This window comes from Arvicanthis niloticus, chromosome 26, assembly GCF_011762505.2.
Source record: "Arvicanthis niloticus isolate mArvNil1 chromosome 26, mArvNil1.pat.X, whole genome shotgun sequence".
In the NCBI taxonomy this organism is placed as follows: domain Eukaryota; kingdom Metazoa; phylum Chordata; class Mammalia; order Rodentia; family Muridae; genus Arvicanthis; species Arvicanthis niloticus.
This window is the reverse complement of record NC_133434.1, coordinates 5849305-5872088: the sequence shown is the minus strand read 5'-3', so window position 1 is coordinate 5872088 and position 22784 is coordinate 5849305. Positions and strand designations below refer to the sequence as shown.

The 22784-nt window shown below is 47.7% G+C and overlaps 1 protein-coding gene across 3 annotated transcripts in view; it reads left to right on the top strand.

Annotated features, from left to right (window-relative positions):
- Pknox2 (PBX/knotted 1 homeobox 2) overlaps window positions 1–22784 on the top strand; it is a 297178-nt gene that overhangs the window by 215653 nt on the left and 58741 nt on the right. For all 3 annotated transcript variants that reach the window (XM_076924651.1, XM_076924652.1, XM_076924649.1), the window contains 2 exons: window positions 2482–2590; window positions 16352–16491. In XM_076924651.1, coding sequence (XP_076780766.1) covers window positions 2504–2590; window positions 16352–16491 — 227 coding nt within the window. In that variant the 5' untranslated portion in view covers window positions 2482–2503. The remainder of the gene's footprint in view (window positions 1–2481; window positions 2591–16351; window positions 16492–22784) is intronic.

The window sequence follows — 22784 nt, the reverse complement described above, 5'->3', positions numbered from 1 at the left end:
GTGTGTGTGTGTGGGGGTGTGTGTGGGTGTGTGTGTGGGTGAGGGGTGTGAAAACAGGGTCTTACTATGTAGACCCTAGAGGCCTGGAAATGCACTATATAGACAACATTGTCCTCAAAATTGGTTGTGCCTTCCTGCCTCTGCTTCCCCGGTGCTAGGATTATAGATATTGTGCCCCCCCCACCCCCCACACACACATACAACCTGGCTCTCTTCAGAAGTCTTCATTTTGAAGGTCTTTCTAATGTCTCAAGAAATTTTCCTCTGAGCGAGGGGTGTAGGTCAGTGGTGGAGTACATGTTTAGAACAGCTCAAAGTCCTGGAATCCATTTCTAGCATGGAGGAAGAGGAGGAGGAAAAGAAAAAAGAGAAAGAAGAGAAGGAAGAGGAGGAGGAAGAGGAGGAGGAGGAGGAACAGGGGGAGGAGGAGAAGAAGGAGGAAGAAGAAGGAGAGGGAGGAGAAGGGGGAAGAAGGAGGAGGAGGAGGAAGAAGAGGAGGAAGAAGAGGAGGAGGAGGAGGAGGAGGAAAAGGAGAAGGAAGAGGAGGAGGAAGAGGAAGAGGAGAAGGAGGAGGAGGAGGAGGAGGAGGAGGAGGAGGAGGAGGAGGAGGAGGAAAAGGACGAGGAAATAATCTGCCTCCTTTTTTTTCATTCTGGAATTCTCTCTAGTCTGCCCTTGCTTACTATGACTGGCAACAACCCACACAAATCCAGGCAATGAAGACAAACCTTGATAATTTTCCTGACAGAGGAGAGAGGCTCTCCCACTCTGCTCTCTCCTAGGTTCTGGTGCAGAGGATAGACTGGGTCTCAGTGCCCAGCATGTGTTGAGATGAACACAAGGGAAGCCCAGTGGTGAGTCCACTGAGGCAGGTCAGGATGGAGAGAAGGACAAGCCTTGATGCCAAGATGCTCCGTCAGCAGTGTCCTCCCCAGCCCCCACTTTACTTTCTTCCTTCCTGCCAAATGATCACCTCCCTCTACCAACCATACCCCCCACCCTGGAGAGAAGATGTGGCCTCAGCCAGCCTCACTCCTTAGCACAGTTCCCTGCACAGAGTTGATATGTGATAAGCATCTGCTGAATGAAACATGAATCCCCACTGCTTTGCTGTGCGATTGAGGTTAAAGCATGCCTGGTACTTTGGAGACTCAGGTCAGGCCAGGGTAGTTCTCTCTTTCCCTCCCTGAAAAGAACAATAACAAAACAACAACAATGAAGCACACACACACACACACACACACACACACACACACACACACCTGAGACCAACATTTTTTTTTTTTGAATGGCACCTCTAAGATCCCGCTTAGGTTGCTACAGACCTCAGGTAGGTGGACATTTTGGAAGGCTCTGGGCATGGGGAAACTTGATAGAACCCTCGAGTGTCCTCAGGGAGAGACAGGGAAATCTGAACATTGGTTCCTAAAGACTTCTAGCTCACTAGCCCCCTCTGCCCAGGAGAGAGTTTCTACCCCTCCATGGTCTTCGGGCTCTCCTGCCCCATGCTAGACAATGCTATATCAGCAACTAGCCTGTGAGTGGCTGGCTCTAAATATTTCAGGGCATCCACTGCAACTCAGTGTCTCTCTGGGCATTCAGTTTCCCTGGGTAGCATTGCCAGGATGTCTCTGCTTACAAACCATGGTCTAGTTCAAGAAGAAATTTTGAGGCCCCAAGGGGCAGTTTATTTACTGGTGATGCAGTGAAGAAGACCCATAAAACACACACACACACACACACACACACACACACACACACACTCTCACTCTCATGGCCTGTCTCCTATGTAAGAGGCAGGCCATCCATTTGGCACTTCTGGCTTTACATACTGGCAACTCTATATTGAACTGAAACTGAAGAAAGTCCTAGTGTCCCACTAAACACATATGCATTCCTCTGTTCTTTCCCTTCCCCAAAAATTTCCACATAGATCACCTGTGGACTAGTCTTGAAGAAGGCTGATGGCCCATGTCCTGTGCTACCACTAGGGGGTGTAATGAGCACACTTGGGAGGGTAAGCCGGGTGCTTGGAGACCCTCAGCCTTGAAGTTGAAAAATGATGGGCTTACTGCCTAGGGGGATGCTAATGGTTCCTAATGTCTGTGAAGGATTGGGCACTCTTGTCCAAGGCAGAGAGATGAAGCAGGCCTGCCACTGGTACCCACTGCTTCCCCGTTACCAACCAGGCCTGAGTTGATGCTGAGCTAAGCCTCGCTGCAGGGGTACAGATTGGTTTACATGTAATTTGAATGTTAATTCTTTTGAGTCAAAATAGCACAGCAAACTTGGCTCCCCCAGCCCCTTCCCATAGTTCTGATTTGTTCCCCTGAAGAACCTGCAGCCAGTCCCTGTATATCCTGTCAACTCCAGGTGTTCCGGGTTGGAAAAAAAAAAAAAAAAACAAACATAGAGCTGGTTAGTCCCCTGGGCTGCCTGGGCTCTGTACTAATTGTGCGGCCCCTTTTCTTCTGCCCACAGATCCTCCATGTGAATCAATCCCATGATGCAACATGCCTCCCCAGCCCCAGCTCTGACAATGATGGCCACGCAGAATGTCCCTCCCCCACCCTACCAGGACAGCCCCCAGGTGAGTGTGCCAAGGGAAGAGTGGGGAGGTACGGTAGCCTTGGAAACCCCACGTGAGTGTGGAACTGGGGTATTCCTGGACCACAGTCCTGACTCAACTTTAGCCTGCCTGTCAGCCTTGGGGAGGCTTCTCTCAAGAGTCTGGTCTGGTGAAGACAGATCCTTGAAGAGTCCTTGGACTTGACAAAACACAAGGCTTGGACACTATTTGGGTTAATTCTGTTACCAGGACCATAGCCTGGAGTTGTGATCATAGACCTGTCTGCGCCCTGCTACCTGCCTGTTAGAAGAATCTCTTAAGGCTCTGCTGGGCTTCTGCCTAGAAAGAGAAGGATTCTTGGTCCGTGACTTCAACTCCCTCCCCTGGTTCTCATCTTCCAGCCTCAGTTCCATGCTCTCCTGAGACGCCTTCTGTGGTTGTAGGCCTGAGGCCTTCAGCATCGGTATCTTCCCAATACTTTAGCTCCCCCTGGTTTTTTGTTGTTTTTGGTTTTGCTTTTTTTTTTTTCCCCTGGAAGCTTCCAGCTTGTATGGACTGGGCTACTGCAGTTCCTGAGACCCATCCCTTCTTATCTCTGCTTTGGGTGCCTCCCAGCAGCCCCGGAGTCTCTGAAAGCCTGAGTTCTGGGGCTGTGCCTTCACAGGGGGTGCCCCCTTTACTGGATTCTCCTCCTTTCTCTACCCTAGTCTGGCGAGTCCATCTCAATTCAGCAATTACCTACTGGGCATGTGTCATGTGAATCACATTTACATTTGGCCCTAAACCCAGGGAAGAGCTACTGTGTCAGTCCACCTCCTCTGCAGAAACCATCCTCTGACCTTCTCTATCCCCTGCACGCCAGCATTTCAAACATCCATCGTCTTCACAGAGCACACAGAAGCTAGTACTGAGATTATGAAACGGGGCTGGAGACTTTGTTGGGGCTGGAGATTTTGTTCACTTTCGGTCCTATTGCCTGCTGATGCCCCAGCTTAGTGTGAGCCCGGAGCATCTGTCTTGTACACCGCGTCACTCCCAACCTCTGGGAAGTTGCCAGGTGATGTAGGGCCACTTTGCAGACCATCTTTGACTCCTCCCTCCCCGAATGTACAAAACCCCTCATCATTCAGTGACCTGCCAGGACATGTCCTTGAGTCTCCAGGCATGCTCTACTCTACTCGGGACCTTTATGCTCCTTCCCTAGATCTCTTTGACCTTAAGAAATAGGATGAAGATGGAGGGTGAAGGCAGAGATAAAGTGGGGGAAGGAAGCAGGGAGAAGGGTTTTCCAGAGGCTATAAGAAGTTTCTCGTTCATAGAAGAAAAGCCTTTGCAGTCAGATACCCATGGGTCCCTTTTCCTGTTCTTTAGGGATGGAGTTTTTCTCCCATATATGCTTGGCTACTAGCATTCCACACAGCTGGTCCCCTGCCTTCCTCCCTCTCAGCTCTGAAGAGCTAACCCCAGCTCCTCTGGGGAAAACTCTGCTCTATTTCCCTTGTAATGTCATTATCCTAAAGAACCAGCTGCTCTCTGACACTGTCTTCAGGAAAGCCGGGCCTTATAATAGGACTGTGGGTCAGGCACAGAGGGACTCATCTTAAACGGGGGTTCTCAGGAAAGGAGACCCACTCTTTCATTACCCCTTCAGGTCTAATCTTGTGACTTTTGTTCCCTATGTGACACAACTCCACGTCACCTCCCCAGAAACCCAGTTTCGTTCACAGGCAAGGAATGGACAGTCTCTGATATGAAGTCCCCAAAATGGGAAGGAGGGGAAGAAGCAGAGACTCTCCTCAGAGACCTGTGCAATCGTTTTAATAATGTTCCCGTTGTGCTAAGGGCTAGCAATACTGAGCATAATCTATTCAAATGCACAGGAGAATGTCACTTTGGAAAATTAGGAATCTGCATTAAAAAATTCCCAAGCCCCGGACCTTCTTTATAATAAATTAGAATTTTTTTTTTCTAGGCAAGTTCTTAACTTGGCAATTTTCATTTTGAAGTTTGGGGAATAAAGTTATTAAAAATGACGGAGACTTTTTTTTTCTTTCCCATTTTAGTAGAGAAGCATTAACGGTTATGGCCCCATGCTATTTGGGCATAAGCCAAAATGGTGTGATGGCTAAGTGGCTTCTAGCCCCTCTGGGCTGTTTGGGTTTGTCTGGGGGAAACTCTGTGACTTCTCATAAGGACGTCATTCTGTTTATTATGTTCTGAAGACTGATTGTATATTTAGAAATTGCAAAAGCAACAACCAGAGAGTACCCTTCATGTAGAGTTACCTCCTCCTTCCTGCATCTTCCTGTTGAATTCTGTTGGAGAAGCAGCGCCCTCTACTGTCTAATTACAATACCTCATACTCTGGTTTCTCTTCAGATCACTTAACTTTGTGTGTGTGTGTGTGTGTGTGTGTGTGTGTGTGTGTGTGTGTGTGTGCCCTTGATCCAGAGCCTCATTCTATGCGCTGAAGAGATAGGGGTAGATTGCTTGAACTCAGAATTGAAAATGATGTCAACAGGCAGGCTTGGATATGAAGTAGATGGATGAACCCTCAGTTCATGCTTCATGTTGATTTGCCTGTAATCATTTCGGTTCTTATGCAACTCTGGCCTGGCCATTGTAGTCATTGATTATATATATATATATATATATATATATATATATATATATATATATATATATGTGTGTGTGTGTGTGTGTGTGTATACGTGTACACGTATACGTATATATATGTATATACGTATATACATATATCACCAGCAAATATCACTCTGGTCTCCTTTCTAGAGTTTTCATAGCATCAACCACCCTGTGAGTCCTCCTAGTCCGATATCCTCATTTCTGTTTTCTCTCGTTCCACCTCAGACATCCCTTGAAGTCCTCCTGCTCCCCATCAGGCAGCCATATGCATATGTAGCATCTCCCACAATGTCAAGTTCTCCCTACTCTACCTATGATTTCAGGAAATGGGGATTTAGTAGTGAGGGCAACAGCTTCTCTACCCTCACCAAGCCCTTCTCAAGGAAAGAGGAAGCAGCAAGCCCCACCCTCCTCTTCCTCAAACATAGATACCCATCTACTGTTCCATAGATTCTCCTGGTTAACAGGCAAAACACATATTTAAATCATCTGGTCCATTGTGGTAGTCAATGTTTAAAATTCTCTGTCTGCACGTTTACAGCAAGCCCTGCCTGCTGCATGAACCAGAAAGCAAAAATCTTAATGGATCCTTTTCCAGCCTTGGTGGATGTGGCACTCGGTGGGTAGGGTAGATTAGGGATCGATGGATAGGCAGGTAGCTGGGAGCTGGCACTGAATGACATAACAATACCTACTCTAAAAGGGATTTTGGCAATTTACTCAGGACTGGCATCAGAGAGAGCATGATGACAAAATGAGAAACTCAGCTTTCAGGCTCATCTAAGGAAGCTCCCTTCAGAAGGAAGGAAGGCAGGCAAGTGTTTGCTCAAGGCCTTTAATGGAAGCAGAGTTTTAATGGAAACAGAGGTCCACTGCTTTATCCCCACCCCTGCAACTCTTGGAGTAAAGAGACCAGTGTCAGGGGCCAAGGAAACTGCATTCATAGTTCCAGGGTCAAAATGATGCTTCCCCACATTCCCCCAACTGGGAAGGTAAGACAGCCAGAGATGGGCTACAAGGCATTCTCTCAACCCACTGACCACTGCTTCCCCTCTCTGTCCTAGCCCAGATGCTCCAAGCAGAACCAGGGGTGCATCAGGCCTGGGGAAGCTGGCTAGGCTTTGATCAGTCATTAAGATCCCCATGCTGGTTTCATTAACAAGGCAGAAGGGGGTGGACGGGGCCCCTGGCTGTGAGTGGCCTCCATCCAGGCCATGCAGCTGTGCCGGGCAAGCAGGTTCAGATGTTGTCACAATCTTTTACATTCCTCTCATCTCTTTAAGGCCTGGAGCCCCCTGCCTTGCAGGGTCCTCTGCTCAGCTGCCTGTGAAACACATTCACTTTGCAGCATAGAGTTAATTCATCTGCTTTGAAAGTTCCCTTAAGCCTTTTCTGTAGCTATAATTGACAGTTCCCTCTGCCCCTGGGGGCAACGCCCCAGGGACCATATGGGAGACCCACCTTCTCTCGGTTTGATTCATCAAAACATATTCTTCTCTCCGTTTTATTTTGTGGTGGGCCTTTCTTTCTTTTATATTCAGTGACCTTTCTCCCTGCCTGCTTGGGCCACCCATGTCTTCAGACCTGGATTCTTCATCTCATAGAGGGAAAAAGCAAACTCCAGGTCTAGCTGGGCCCTCTCTGTCCCTGCATAGGAGATGATAAACTGTCCCCAGGACTAGAAAGCTTGTGATGAAACATGTTCAGAGCCTGGTTTAGGTTTTCCCTTTTATTAACTTCCTTCTGACCTCAGTTACCAGAAGCAGAGATCTTATTGTGTAAATTCTTGTCTCCAAATAGTACACGTGCTCTAAACAGCTCTACAAAAATAGTTAACAGCCCAAGGATACAAAGCCTAAAATAAATCAGGGGACAGGTGACCACGTGATCAGCCGGGCTGAGAAACCCTTTATAGGCTGTGTCCTCTCTTGTGCCACCTTTGAAGAGATTCAGTGTCCCTATGGCCTAGTATGAGAGGCTAGGTGTGTAAGGAAGCAGGACTCCTGTTGTTCTTGGAGTTGGTCGTCTCAGAGAGCAGGATGACTCCTCACAGCAGACATTCAGGCATCCTGAGTCTGACCCTGACCCTGCTGCTGTGTATCACACTGATTCAGGCGAGCGATTCAGTAATGATCTCTTCCAGTCCCTCATCTTTCTAACAAATGTTGAGCACTTCCTGCAGGTCTTGCCAGCTGTGTGCTACGTACTAGGGGTGAAGAATTAGAGTTCCTGTCCTTCTGGGGCCTTAGTTTCTGTAGAGGCAAAGTGGAACTGCTGCCCTTTTTGCCTCGAAACCTATGAACACTGACTGTAGTGTGAACCTAGGGTGAGGTTTCTCGGTCTGCTCAGCTCTGCTCTGGCTTCCTTCCTTGCTGCATCTTCTGCACATCTCCATGGCCCAGATGGGATTGAACTTTAATTACTTTTTTATTAGGAACACAATAGGCATATCAGATATGTTTTTCCAGCTAAGAAAACACACACACACACACACACTCGTGTGGATAGACTCTTGCACACAATAAGACTCTGTTAGGCTCCCTAAAGGGTCTGTTGGAAATCACTGGATGGATGGCTTGGGACTGTAACAGAAAGTAAGGAAACCTCTGGTAATGAGTGGCAAGTGAAGAGAGTGGTCATGTCTCAAAAAAACTGTACAAAACGGTACAAGGCAGGGTTCCTTTCCCTTGCCTGGTCTCTGTTATAGCTTCCTGTCAGTGATAACCAGGTAAGTAGTTAGAGGGAGACAACAGCTGGTAATACTCACTTTTGTAAACCACTGCCTATAAAGCATTAATTAATTAATTAATTAATTAATCAAGACCTCCTCCCCCATTGCATAGCATCCTGACTCTTGTGTGTACTTGTTTGGCTAGCTGGCCCAGGGATCTTGGTGGAGGGGACTCAATCCTTCTGTCTCAGGGACACCCCCCCCCCCATTGCCAGGGTTCTGATTCTATTGCTGCTTCCCCTCCCTAAGCAGATATTTTGAGGAGCCCTCTGTGGCATCTTGTTCGTCCTGAGTCTTTTAACCATCACTCGCTCGCTCAGTCTATCCATCGTTTGGTCATTTAGCAACACATGAAAGCTAGGAAACCCATCCACCCGTGGAGATGGCCCTACAGTGTCACAGATGTTAAGACTGGATACAGATGAGGCAGAGGTCAAGGCTACCTGATTCTGGGGAGTGTGGAGAAAAGAATGGACTCTGGGGAGAGTCAGGACTCCGCCATGAGAGAAGGGGAAGTTCAGATGCTTCCTGTAGAGACATCATGGGCATCTTCAGACATGTTCAGGCAGCTAGAGCACTGGGGTGTGCGGAGTGAGAACATGGGGAGGGTGCTGGACCCCCTTGCTGGGGTTCAAGGAATAGGCCCGGGCTTTGAGCATTCTGAGACCATTATCCCTCTCAACACTGGCCGTGCCCACTGTTGCTACCTCTGCCCCTATTCAGCCCAAAGCTGAATTTACCAAATGACTTCATGCTCTGACCCCCTCCCAGGTCCTTGGACTGTCTTCTGGATGCTGGGGAAAAGAACCTATGGTGGCTTTTTCCTGGCACTAGAGGGAGTGCCAGTTGCAGCCAGCCCTTAGTGGGGCCAGACCTTCATAGAATCTGTTGGATTCCTTTAGGAATGCTCTTCCTGAGTTTCTCCTGCCAGGCCTGTGGGGTGGTGAACTAGGATCCGGGGAACCTGGAAGAGAGAACTGGAGGACGGGGGAACGAGAAGAATGATGGCTTGTCTATACTCTGATCAAACTATCCTTTTAATTTTTTTCACACAGGGGTTATATACACATAGAGGCAGGATGTGGGGAAGGGGGTGACACAGGAGTGTAGGTGTTCTCAGGGGGAGTGCAGGTATCTTCCAGAACAGAGTGTTGGCTGGGTGAAGAAGCAGGGAACAGGTCACTATGACTCTGTCTATGATTCATGTGTTCTTATCTAAGGTGGTACCCTCCACCAAGGCTACTTATCCACAAGACCTCTGACTACTTGTTCTTATCTAGGTTGGTAGTTTTCCACCAAGGCTGCCTGTCTTCAAAATCTATAGCTATCTGTTCTAGGATCAGTGTTTTCCCACAGAGACCAAGACGTTGTGTTAGCAGCCATGTATGGCTGACTTAGGCCTATGGCTGATTTAGGCCTTCAGTGTATAAGCAAGGTTGCTCCAAACAAGGTCTCAGGCTCAGAGGAGGGGGGGGGGGAACATGTCTTAGAAGACGTGTCTGTGCTGAGAAGGTACATGTAGGGGCTGATCAAGGTTTGTAGCAAGGAATCTAGAAGTGATAAATGGCTGAAGATCCACCAAAAACAATCCTGTGTGTGGTGAGGGAACCCAGGAAGTGTGGCCCCAGGACCTCTCAGAAGGATATGGCAGATGTAGGGCATGAATTCAGAGAGGACCGGCAAAAGTGAACATCAAGAGTGCTTAGCAGCCCAAGGCTGTAACTTAGGGGTAAAATCTTACCTGGTGTGCACAAGGCCTAGGTCCCATCCCCAGCTGTAAAAGTGCTGAGAGGCAAAGCTCACCTAGCTAGCACCCTTTCTTTGCTGTGCACTTTCCTGCATGGCCTTATAATAGAAATGGGGATACGTAGTATTCACTCTGCTCAATTAAGAGGGCAGCTGGGGCTGAAGGGAACTGGGAGTCACCTGGCCAAGGGGACAGGTGGTGATTGGTAGTGTCTGTTTTTGTCATCCTGTTCCTAAGCCCATACTTGCACCACTTCCCATGAGTAGATTCTTTCGACAGAGGTACACGGATGTCACGGGACCCCAGGACTGAGGAGAATGGAGGCAGCCAGCTAGCCGGGTGCGGGTTTTAAAGTGCATGGATTATATTAATAGCAACTGCTATTATTGATGCAATTATAGCATTAATGATGCTGAGGCCTATCATTAAATCCAGCTGCTTTGCCATGCAGTACCTCACTTCCCTCCAGTCACTTCTAACTGTAGGTACTAACAACTATTCCCATTTTATAGACAGGCATCAGGAAGGTTGAAGAATTTGCCCAAGTCTCACAGACAGACAGAACCAAATTAAAGACAATGCCCACCTCTGCATATCCAGCTGAGATCTGTCAGCTCCAGATCTTGACAGGGTGCCCACTGCTCCACTCAGTGTGTGCCCAGAGATCGTAGGCTTCTCCGTTATAACCCATGGTATTTGGAGTCAGCTAGAAAGGCATCGATGCATAGGAAGTACTATCTGCTCCACACCAGTTCCCCCTGCAATCCATAGAGTTTGGATAGTCTCTGTATCGGACAGTGGGACTACAACACTGGCCACAGCTCTCAAGCGACCTCCAGTCTGACAGGAGAGTAAGACAAGCTGGCAGACAGTTGGAAGCATGTTACCAGGCCGTGCAAGCAGAGAGCAGGCGTCCTGCCCACAGTGAGGTATCTCTTGTCAGCACCATCAAGGGGCAGCTGCCCTCCCAGCAGAGGAGAAGGAAAAGGAGGGTCAGAAACGTCACTCTTTTTCCTCAGATAAAGCATCTGAAGGGAAAGTTACATATGCAAAGTTTCCCAGCTGTCAGTGTCAAGGGTGAAATTCAAAACTCCTTTTATGTGACTCGGAACACCTCACCCTCACGCCTCTGCTCTTCCTAATGCAAAGTGCCTTTCTAGCATGCTAGGAAGACTTTGTTGTGCTTCTCTTCTCAAGGCTACCTGCTCCCACCTCTGTGAGTATCAAAGCAGAATTCCCAGTGGATGCTGGCGGGAAATAGCGGCTGACTGCAATTTGGAGCTCAGGGCCTAGCTTTTTCCCCTAGTTCAGGGTCTCCACAGGGCTTCTGTGTTCTCCAAAAGAAAAAATCCACAGAGCGGTAGGCCACTTTGAGCTAGTAAGCCCTCTACAACTCTCTACTTAGGCTCTGCCTAAGTTAGAAGTGTTTTCAGCATCATCATTGTCAGGAGAATTGACTTGAAATTTATTGGGTTACAGACACAGGTAACAAGGGTCTCCAGGAGTCTCTTCAGCTGCATGGGTGTTGGTTTTCTTGTCTATAAAATGGACTGAGGAACTGCACAGGATTACTCTTTGGCTTGAAAGCCTACTGTAACCTTGTACGATTCAAGTAGACTCTGGTGGGCACTGGCTGCTCCCCTGCTACAAATAGAGACAGAAGGTGTTTAATGGGAAGGTGTCAAAGTGCTAGTATGGGCCTCTCTTGCAGCTATCCAAAAATTCTTCTTCTCATCCCAGGATAAGATTGTCAGAGTGGTTGGACCTCTTAGCTCCTCTAGAGTCTATGTATCTAGTCATCCATTTCTTAGCCTCAACTTTTCCCATTTACAGAAAGGCAGACAGAGAACATCACTTAGAACTTGGAACAAGGGAGCTAGAGAGACGGCTCAGAAGCTAAGAGCACTTGTTGCTCTTCTGGAGGAGCTAGGTTTGATTCCCAGCGCCCACATGGCAGCTCATAACTGTCTGTAGCTTCCAGAATATCTGACACCCTCTTCTGACCTCTGTGGACACCAGGCATACATGTGGTACACAATCATACATGTAGACAAAACTTCAATACAAATACCAAAAAGAAGAGGAGGAGAAAGAGGAAGGAGAGAGAGAGAAAAAGAAGAAGTAGAAGAAGAAGGAGGAGGAGGGGGAGGAGGAGGAGAAGAAGAAGTAGTAGAAGAAGAAAGAAATGGGACAGGGTTCTTGAGGTCTAGGATTTTGGCAGGGCTGGTTCCATCTTGGGTACACAGAGAAGCTTAGTGGTTATCACATCCAAGATAGGAAATCAGGCAGGTACTGGCCCCAAGGTCTTCACTCCAAGAAAGACCCACAGCTAAGAAAACACTCAGGAATCACATAGTTGGGCCGTCTCAGAGCCAACACCATATTACCCAGTCCACTAGACATCATCTTGTTCTCTTGACTACCCCCCTCTGTCTGTGTAGCAGGTTATCATTCTTGCTTTAGAAAATGCCAGGAGACTTGCCCCCAAACCTGTCGCTAGGAACCATTAGTGTTTCATCAATCCCAGGCCTGATCCAGGCTCCTTCACTTGCTGAGGCTTTTCTGATTCCCTAGTCTGCTCTCGGGTCATTTGGAAGACTCTGCCTTCCTCCTTCTCTGCTTGTAAGAGGTCTGTGCTGCGTGCCTGCACTTGAGCCATCCCCTGCCTTGCCCACAGTGAGCCATACAGGTAGAATTTCCTTAAAGGAAACGTCCTGATCTGGAGTAGCCCATCTGAGACCAGCTGTGAATGTACGGGATGGTTTTGTGGATGTGTGTGGTTAGTTTCTTCCCATGCCAAAGCAAGCAGAGTGGATGGGAGTCACTTGGGAAGTACCCAGGAACTAGTGTGCTAGTTAGTAACTAACAATTGGCTCTTGAAACATAGGTTGGAGAGGAGAGTCCAGTCCTGATTTGCACCATCCACCAATTTCCTTGCTGTGAAGTGCTCCCACTGTGGCCAATTTTAAGACACCCAGACATCAACCAGTTTACAAACTTCTCCAAAATTTCAGCCATCAGTTTCACAGGCAGTTCCTTGAGCCCGTTTAACAGCTCCGCCCTACTCTGCCCTGCCCTGCCCTGCCCTGCCCTGCCCTGCCCTGCCCTGCCCTGCCCTGGTTCTCCCAGCTTCTCCCGTTGTTCCCACCCTTTAGACTTTGATGCCCCTAAAACTGATTTCAAATCACCTCCATTCTCCTGAGGGTCTCTGACCTTGTAAACGGTGGCTGGTCCAATTTGAATTCCAGGTCTTTGGAAATGGCTAGCAAAAGAAACCTACTCAGAAAACATTCATCCTCCAAGCCTGAAAGAAACGCAGACTTGGCTGGATCAGCCCCCATGAGCCACATAAATTTGAGTCATCCTCCCTCTCAACCCAGCTCTGGTCTCTCCCACCCTCTAAGAGTCTCTGAGGGTCTCTCAGGAGATCGGCAAATGACCGATTTTTGATTTAATTTTTATTCTAAGCATTCATCTTTATCCCATCAGGGCCTTCCATTGCCTTTCCCCAGTCAAACAGAAGAGTACCGCCCTCACCCTTCTCTAGAATCTCATCTCAGTAGGCGCCTCTGTGGATTCTTTCAAGGACACCAGACAATTTACCTAGTGGGCATAGCAGAGTTACCAGTGCGCTGACTTTTCACCCTCGGATGCACTCGGTTGATGCAGTTGTGCTCGCTTTATGACTGGAGAACCTTCTACAACTCTCACGCTTAGTTATAATCCCCTCACTCAGATATTTAAAGGGTGTGGGGGAGGGGTCTCACGTATTCCTATTTCCCCTGGCTATCAAATCATGCTTACACATTCTAGGTCCTGCGTGTAGTCATCTTGAAACTACAGAATCCCTTCACCATGCTGGTCAGCTGCTCTCTGAGTGTGCCTTCATGAACTTGTTTAATCCAAGGGAAAACAGAATCGGAACCCCCCTCTCTGTGCTCTGGGCTTTTCTTAATGCTCTTCCTCAGACAGCTTCCGTTCATGTTGGGATTTGCTTGTTTGTTGTTCACGGACACATTACACCTTGGATACATTGAGCTAGCCACCAGCTAATGCAGTAATGGTAACAATGGTAACCCCTGCATCTCTTGTTCTGCGCTCACATTATTGACTGAGTCTTATTTTTAAAGGTGTTCAATTCTAACTTATTAGATGAAAAATACTCTTAGTGGGTTTGCCCTATTGTCCGACTCTGTAAGGATCTTTTGGGTCCAAGTTTCTCCTCACCCATAAATTTGTTGAACGTTTTCTTAGACAGCCTTTAAATCGCCAAGAAAAAAATCTTGAAAAAAAAATTAAAAAAAAAAAAGACCAAAATAAGGAAGCATGTGGCCTTTGCCTAGAAACCTCTCCCATGCTGACATCTGTCCTTGAATTGTTGTCTGTGAGGCGTGGTTCACAATCCATGCAATTGTCCAGCAGGCCACATGCAGCGGGAGACGCCTTGCCGAAGTGAATTACACTGTATTTTCCACTTCTGACAGTTTAATAATTTTGCCAAATTGTCTATGTTGTCGTCTTTTTGGTCAAAGAAAAAACAAACAAACAAAAGGCCACCCCTACCACCATGGGATACATGTGCAAACTTGGTGCACAGGAGGCTTGGTGCCCCAAGGTCCAGCAGACTGTCTGTCCACTTACTAGCAAATCCCTTAACTTGCCTAAGCTCCTTTTTCTCACATCAGTGTGCATTTAGGATTGGTTGTCTTTAAAGAGATGCTACATGAGGGAAGTGTGAGACAAATGTACTAGACTTCACGATGGAGAAAGAGGGCATGGTCAGTTAAAACGGTGCTCACTTTGACACTAATCTGGGCCCTCACCCATTAATACAATTGGGCATGTTTTCGGGCACTTCCAGAGTCCCTGCCATATACTAGACACAGTAGAGTAAAACACAGATGCTTCTTTCACGGTGTCTCAGTTACCCTCTGCTGTTCATTAATTCATTGATCCAACAAATATTTAATACCTTCTAGTGACAGAATGCAACTGTTATGAGCCCTCTTTGTATTTTAGAGAGGAGTGGGGAGAAAACAATCAAATAAACATATAGTTTATGGTCAGGTTGATAAATATACAGAAAAAAAAAAGCAAGGGGCAGGTGAGAGGGGCTGGATTTTTCTTTAAAGGGTGGTACCTAAGCAGAAATATATGTAGAAAAAGCAAGATCTGCCTATGTCCTGGGGACATACACACAGCAATAATGTGATATATTCACAAAATATGTTTTCTTCCATAAAGCAGGGACACAGATCCTATTATGAACTCCCAAGCTGTGACATGCCCGATTCCTTCCAAGCATATGCATTCATTTATTCATTGACTCTTTTTTTTCTCATCGAACGTCAGTCATTTTTATTTAAGTATGGTCAGTTGAGTGCTGGGGGTGGTGAATAAGGCCTTAGAGCCAAAGCCAGATGTGAGCTCTGGCCAAGAACATTGAGATAAGGGCTATCTAGGCATCTATTTAACTAAAAGAAATGTAAAAGAATTAAGTTCTGTAATAATGGTTTTCAAAAATTGTAGAGATATTGGACCATTTCTTTAAATGAAACCTTAAACAGAAAATTCAGTGTATTCTATTAAAAAGAATTGGTATAGTTGGCGTAAACTTGTAGACCTTGGAATACCTTCAAAACCCTACGACATGCTACGAAAACCACTTTTCTAAAGTTGTTGCTCCACCCGAGGGCAGACCTCCGTTCATTGTCTGCTAAAAGCTTCATCCTCGAGTGGCTATAGAAGCCAAATTTGCAGAGCCATTTAGTTAGCCGTTAAAACTACCTGAAGAGTTACCTCTTGACTTGCATGAAAAGGGTTAAATGTGGCTGTCCAAATGAGAAATATTCAGCCTATTTTTTTCCTGCTTTCGAAAGCTATCTAATCAAACTCATTAGTATCGAAAATACTCACAGACAGGGGCTGGAGAGATGGCTCAGTGGTTAAATAACACTCGATGTTCTTGCAGAGAACCTGAGTTCAGTTCCAGCACCCACGTGGCAGCTCACAACCGTCTTTGACTCCAGCTTCAGGAGAGAGAGACCCAGCACCGTCTTCTGAACTTAAGAGCACTAGACATGTATATGGTATACACACATACACGCACTCAAACCTCTCATTAAAAAAAGTTCGAGGCCAGCCTGGTCTACAGAGTGAGCTCCAGGACAGCCAGGGCTACACGGAGAAACCCTATCTCAAAAAACAACAACAACAACAAAAATCTCTTAGGCCAAGACATAGTAGGTATAATTTGCCTTTGATCTTAGTATTTGGGAAGTGCAAGCAGGAAGAGTACACGTTCAAGGTGAGCCTCAGAAACATATCAAGTTTTGAGCCAACCTGGGCTACGAGAGACCCTGTCTCAGCAAAATAAAATAAATTCTCTGTTTTCTAAGTATGTTTGGCATCCATTCCCTCGTTACTAAGTGTTGGTTTTTCATTTTGTTTCGATTTAAGAACACACTCATTTGAAGTAAGTGAAAAGACTTACTTCAAATAGCAAATGCATTTGCAAATATGCATTAGCAAATGCATAAATGGCTACACTTCATTATGTATAGCTTCTTGCCCATGTTCTCACTGCAGGTACAGATGGCATAGACCAAGAGAGACCTTTCTCCCTCTGCCTAATCTGACTTCCTGTTTCTTCTCTCCGCAGATGACAGCAACTGCCCAGCCACCTTCCAAGGCCCAGGCTGTCCACATCTCAGCGCCCTCAGCTACTGCCAGCACACCTGTGCCCAGTGCCCCCATTGATCCCCAGGCCCAGCTGGAGGCTGACAAGCGAGCTGTGTACAGGTAGGGGGACTCTCCCAGCAAGCCTTAGCTGATACGTGAGAAGTGAGAACGCAGATCAGAGGGTACACTCGTCCACAATGCTGGCCTGCAGCAGCTTGCCTGAGCTTCCCTCTCTCTTGTCAATTCAGAATCCACTTATCTCCAGTAGGTCACCACGGGTTTACTTTAGCTGCTGGAAGTATCTGTGACAGCCATGAGGGTATGGGCAGTATCAGCCATGAAGACTCCTTTCCCGTCTCAAGTGGGAAGGTGGGCTCTAATGAACATCAGAAACCCTCGGTTCAGCCAACCGAACCCTCTCCCTGCCCTGTTTCTCATTGTCTTCCCCCCAACAAGTTTACTAGCCATCCGGTTATACTGTCTACAACTTGATAGTCACCAAACTGTGTGTGCATGCAAACAGGGAGAGCTAATTAAACACAGTCCTTGGCTGCAGGCTCAGACAGGTTGGGTCAGTTGGTCAAGCAACAGGAAGAGGGGTGTGAATGACCTTTGTCAGCCTTCCAGGTAAACTTGGCCCCAGCTGTTCGTTAGGCCACACTCTGACTTGTGCTCTTAGCAAGAGGTGTTGTGTGTGACTGTGTGGGTCCTGGTACTTCCCCAAAGTGAGTGTGTTGAGAACAGGCTGCTCTACTCGATCATCTCGTTCTGCCTGCACGCTGTACCCTGAATGAGAAGGTGGGGAAGCTCAAGGAAACACTCATCAGCTTTAATGAACTCCGGTTCTTGTGTGTGTGGTTGGGGAAGAGGGCGCAGTTATCTCAAAAGAGACCTGAATGAAATTGTCATTGTCATTTGTTCACGAGGATCATCCCACAGTACAAAGAAAAGATGCCCGAGTCTTCACTTGGTGTTGAGGCTGGACTCTGGCATCAGCAAGTACAACACACCTGGGAAAGGTATACGTCACAGCTAATGCCAGTAACACAGGGAATAATGCACCCAAGACAGGCAAACAGGAAGACAAACAGGACAGCCTATTCCTTCCTTCCCCCACACCCCAAAGACAATGCCTATATGGTAATGGTGGTAATTAGTGATGCTACTGTCATTACTCTCAACACTATTTTTAGTTACTCAGATAAGCTGATTGCCTCTAATGCCAACACCTAGGCCTTGCAGAAAAATAAATAAAACAGTACCTGGTCCTCGCCTTGTGTGAAGCATAAGCTGGACTCGGCTGCCCATGGATGCAGGACTCTGCCCAAAGAATTCTGGGATCTGTTCACAGTAACTGTGATTGATAACTCCCAGGGAGGGCAAACTAGCCTCACTCGGTGTCCTTTCCTCCCTCCCTCATACTCTCCCATGGAATCATTACTATTAATATTGCAGGCACCATGCTAGACTCCTGGGAAAGAGTTGGTCTAGGTAACCGCCAATTCGTGTCATCCCAGGAACCAATAGATATGCAAATATGAAGGCACCACAGTGTACTCAGAGAAACTGGGCAGATTTCCTTAGAGGAAGGCTGTGTTTGTGGCCGGTCTTACTGGTCTTACTGGCTGAGTAAGGAACTCCACCAGGTGGAGAGGCACGTAGGCTAGCCCTTTCAGGCCAAACAGAATTTGTTGTGTTGTAGGATCAGGATTAGCTAGTGCCAGAGCAGCTTGGGCTGAAAAAGAGTGATCACACAGCTGCTTGCGAACGAGCCTGGGTGCCTCGGGTTGGTGTGAGCCTCTGTGAGCAGCTTGAGAAGGAAGAGGAAGGAAAGTGACCTCTGTAAGCTACCCTCGTGGCCTGATGTCTCATAGGGCTCAATTTAGACACCGACTACTGCACATGTGGTCCACGGGCCAACAGCAGCACATGGCTAGATTAGACCAGCAGCAGCACATGGCTAGATTAGAGCTGATTAGAAAGGGCATCGTCTTGGAACCCAACCAAACCTCAGGATTCGATATGTAAAATTCGCATGGTCCGGGGTGATTCATATGCACCTTAGAGGGTGATCTCGGTCATCTCTTCAGACCCTTGGGGTGTGTGGTGAGCATAGATCACAGAGAAATGCCTCTGGTTAAGAGGATCTTTGGGCCGGGAGAGATGGCTCTGAAGTTAAAACAACTGGCTGTTCTTTCAGAGGATGCATGCTTGATTCCCAGCACCCACATGACAGCTCACAATAGTCTTTAACTCCAGTTCAGGGGATCCAATGCCCTCTTCTGGCTTTGTGCTATACAAGCATGCACGCAGGCAAAACATTCATACACGTAAAACAATGAAATTTTTTAAAAAGGGTGCTCTTCGGGAGAAAGCATGGTGCTTAGGTGGGGGCGGGGGCTGAGAAGTCTGAGCACAGTTCATACAAACCCCCAATCCCCACCTCACCCGTCTGCCTTCCTCTGAACTCTCTCATTGCCCCTAGACCACAAACACGATCCCCATTGTGCGTGCAGTCATGATGGTATCTGCTAGAAATAAAGTTTCTGGATATCCACAATTGGTCCTCCAGTCATGATAGACTCAGGAAGCATATTTAAGAGGAATTAATAAGGCAGCCTCTGTAAGCTCCTGGCACCATGTCTGGCATAAAGCAGGGCTGTACTCCATAAGACCATCACAGCAAGATCCCTGGGCTCCGAAGTCCTTCCCGGGATCCCAGGTTCATGCTACACCCAAACCAAGCTTCAGGAGAGGTGACCCACGAGACCTGTCCACCATGTCACGTGAAGTATGACTCAAATAGTCCTTCAATTAACACTTTTTCCAGCTCATCCCTTATCTTCCCCTGGGATACCCCAACAAAACCCCTTAGCATTTGCCCAAGGAAGACTTGTGACCGTCTGACCCGATAAAGAGACTCTTAGGCAAACATGGCTGCCTGGCTCCTCGCAGCTAGGTTGGAGCTAACACCTATACCATCACTTAGATCTCTGGTCCTATTGCCTCTAGGCCCAGGGCTCCAGAGTTATCTCCTATATCCACACCTCTCCTATTAGTACCGTCAGCCCTCTCTGCAGCCATTGCTTGGACGCCCAGTCTCCTGTAGGGTCAGTAATTTTAATTAGATTTGCCTGCCCGGGGCAGTTTGGTTGTTCCAAATCACATTAGGGAGTCCACATTTTATGTCAATAAATGTAACAAGACCCTTCCATTCAGATTAGCGCCCAGCAGTACTTTTTTGGAAATCTTCCCCGTGGCCCCTTCCAGGACTATAGATGGAAAAAGATGCGGGAAGCTCCCCGCACCCCTGCCTTGCTGACAGGCAGAGGGACAGTATGACAAAGGGGAGGGAGCCTGCCAGTGCCCCCAAGGTTTTATTTGTGTATTGTATAAGGATGTGTTAATGAAATGTACTGGTTCCCTTCTGATCTGGAGGCTGGGGGAGGGGACGAGCAGAGCCCGCCTTTAATTGGATCATACCGGTGCATCATCTGGGCTAATCAACAAAGCAACCAGGAGCTCCGGCTCAGATTAATGATTTCGGTCTAATCCAAGCAGATCCCATGATTGGATGCACATCCCGGGTAATTGTGTTTGTGGCCCAGGAGTAATGATGAGAGGGAATCAGAGGAGGAGAGGCCTCCTCTGATTTAGGTTTGGGCGATCCCCCACCTCAACTCCCATGTTTCCTTCCAGGAAGTTCAAATTTAACTTGGACTGCCACACCCCACCTGCTAGGCTACTGAACGGTGGTCAGGTGTCAGGTGCAGTCTGAGACCGAGGGATTAGAATTCGGAGCAGAGATGGGGCCAAGAGGGTGAGGTTAATCCAGCTTTCACTCCCCTTCCTCCCCCTCCAGTCTCCTTCATTCCCCTTTGAAGTGTGTGGGTTCCCATGGAAACCGTGATGTCCTGGGGAGCAGAAGAGTGGCAGGGAGCTAGGCTGGCCAGGTGCGAGGTGGGGAGGAGGGCCAGAGTGGGGGGGAGGGGGCGAGGAGGGTGACTTTGCAGAGCATGCTCAGCTAAGGTACTGGCTGTCTCTCCTATGATAGCAAGAACCTCTCTGAGAGCTGTGACACACACCCCTCCTGGTCCGTGCTGAAGTTACCTATGATAAAGAAATGTAGGCTGGAAGTCTGAATAGAAAAAAAAAAAATAGTAAAGCCAACTGTGCTTTGCTTCCCCCATTAAAAAGCACTAGGGGTCAGCTGCAGAAGTTAACATCTGGATTCACATTTCTGTGCCCTCCACTTGCTGGAGTGTTGACTCCATGAGGACAGAGTTGGGTTCCTGCTCTGTCCCCAGCATGCTACACAAGTCACCCTTAGCAGCAGCAAAGGCAAAGAGGGTACCAAGTTGCTTGTTGAAGGATTACTTAAATAGGTTAGACAGTACCCCCGTAAACACACTGTGGCCCTAGTTTGAGATGCTGGCAGTTGGTGGAGCGGCGGGGCAAGCGAGGAACATGGTTTGTAACATTTGCCAATTTCCGTGTTATAACTGTCCCTTCCCTGACCCAGTCAACACTGCTACTGATGAGTTGGAAAGAAATGCACAGGCCTCAGTCTTGCCAGCATGAAGTACAATCCGAAAGCAAGGAGGCGGGTCCCAGATACACAGTCTCTATTGACAAATGGAGGGAGGGAGATAATTTTATGTGCAGATTCAGTAGCTTTCGAAGGCCTTGATCCTCCACTTCCGTTCTGTCCCCTCTGGTCTGACTCTGGAATCTTGTCTTGAAATGTTCTTTAATGACTGAATGCTTCAAAAAGGGCTGAGGATGGAGTAAGTGGGTGGGTGCGTGAGTGTGTGTGTGTGTGTGTGTGTGTGTGTGTGTGTGTGTGTGTGTGTGCACCATGATGCTCCACCTGAATACCAAGGCCAAGAGTTTTCTGCTTTGGGGATTCTACCCAGTACTGTTTCTGTCTGCTTGTGTAAACTCACTCTCAGCATCCACCCTTGCCCAAGAGCCTTCGCTGGTTAACCAGTGAAGGACCCTCCTCCATGGCCACTCCAGAAGCCCTGCTTTAACCCCTTTTACCTTCTCTTTCTTTTTTCCTGACTTAGAAGCCTGGGTGTTTTTTTGTTTGTTTGTTTGTTTGTTTGTTTGTTTGTTTTGCATACTTCACAGGAAAGACTTAAACCAGTCCCCCAGCTCCCTTGAACCATGAATTCAGCAGGGGTCCTCCACCCTGGTGTGTCCTACCCCCTGAGATCTCATGCCAAGTCCAACTGTCACCCAATAACCAAGGTGAATTCCTATAGTGCTACGTACATTATACCCAGTCCCGTTGTATCCAGACTGGGTTCGTCTCAAATCCACACCTGTGGGGGAAGGGAGGAAACAGGACATCGAGCAGCAGTCAGATCACTCCCAGGAGACCATCCTAAAGGTCACCGAATCCGGAGGCTTGATCCTGACAGTCCCTTTAGCTGGAGGTGCAAATTCAGCCTAGCAACCCATGATAGGCAGGATAAGTAGAATAATGTTCTTGAAATAGACGTGGTGATAACTAACTTTGTCACCTTGGGTGAGTTAATCTCTAGGAGCCTTCATTTTCTCAACTGTGGAAAGAAAACACTAATACCCAGGATAAAGTTACATAACGTTAGGTAATGCCCAGTGCAGAAAGCAGTGTGTGTTGAGTGGACTGGAGGGTCTTAAGCATAGGCCCAGTTTGTGTGGCTTTGGCCTACTCAGTCTGAAGCAGTCACTGATGTGGATCTCAGGATTAGGAGCACAGTCTTGGCAGCTGCATGGTTCACCCACTGGCTCCACAACTGAGCGCTCCGTGCTTCTATGTCCCAGCTTCCTCCTCTCTAAATGGGAGTGAACGTAACACTGTATCTTCATCAGGGCTGCCACAAGGATTAGATTGCACTGGCAAAGGCTTAGTAAAGAACCTGGGTGGGGCCAGGTACTCGGGAGAGGCTCAAGAGTAAAGCACTTGCAGCTCGAGCGTGGAGACCTGAGTTTGGATCCCTAAAAACAAACAAACAACAAAAAAAAAAAACCAGGGCAAGGCAAGTGTTCATCCATGACGGCAGTGACGGGGGTGCTTGGGCAGGTGGTTCTTGGGCAAGCACCCGTCTCAAAAAAAAAACAATGTGGGAAATGAAAGCAGAAGACATCTGACATTAACCTCTGGCTGCCTTATGCGTGGGCAAGCATGCTCCCACACATGTGTGCACACACAAACACATGTGCACACCTGGCCGATGGTAAGTGCTCTCTGTAGGTGTCAGCTGCTGTTGACCGTTTTTTTTTTTTTTTTTTTTTTTTTTTTAAATTGAAGCAAGCAAGGTCATCAGATCTAGGAAGTAAAGGGCAGGGCTCTGGTGATGAAATCGGACTCGTAATCAAGTGGTTTTTCACAGTACTACTCAACGAAGCATTCATTTAGTGTGCTG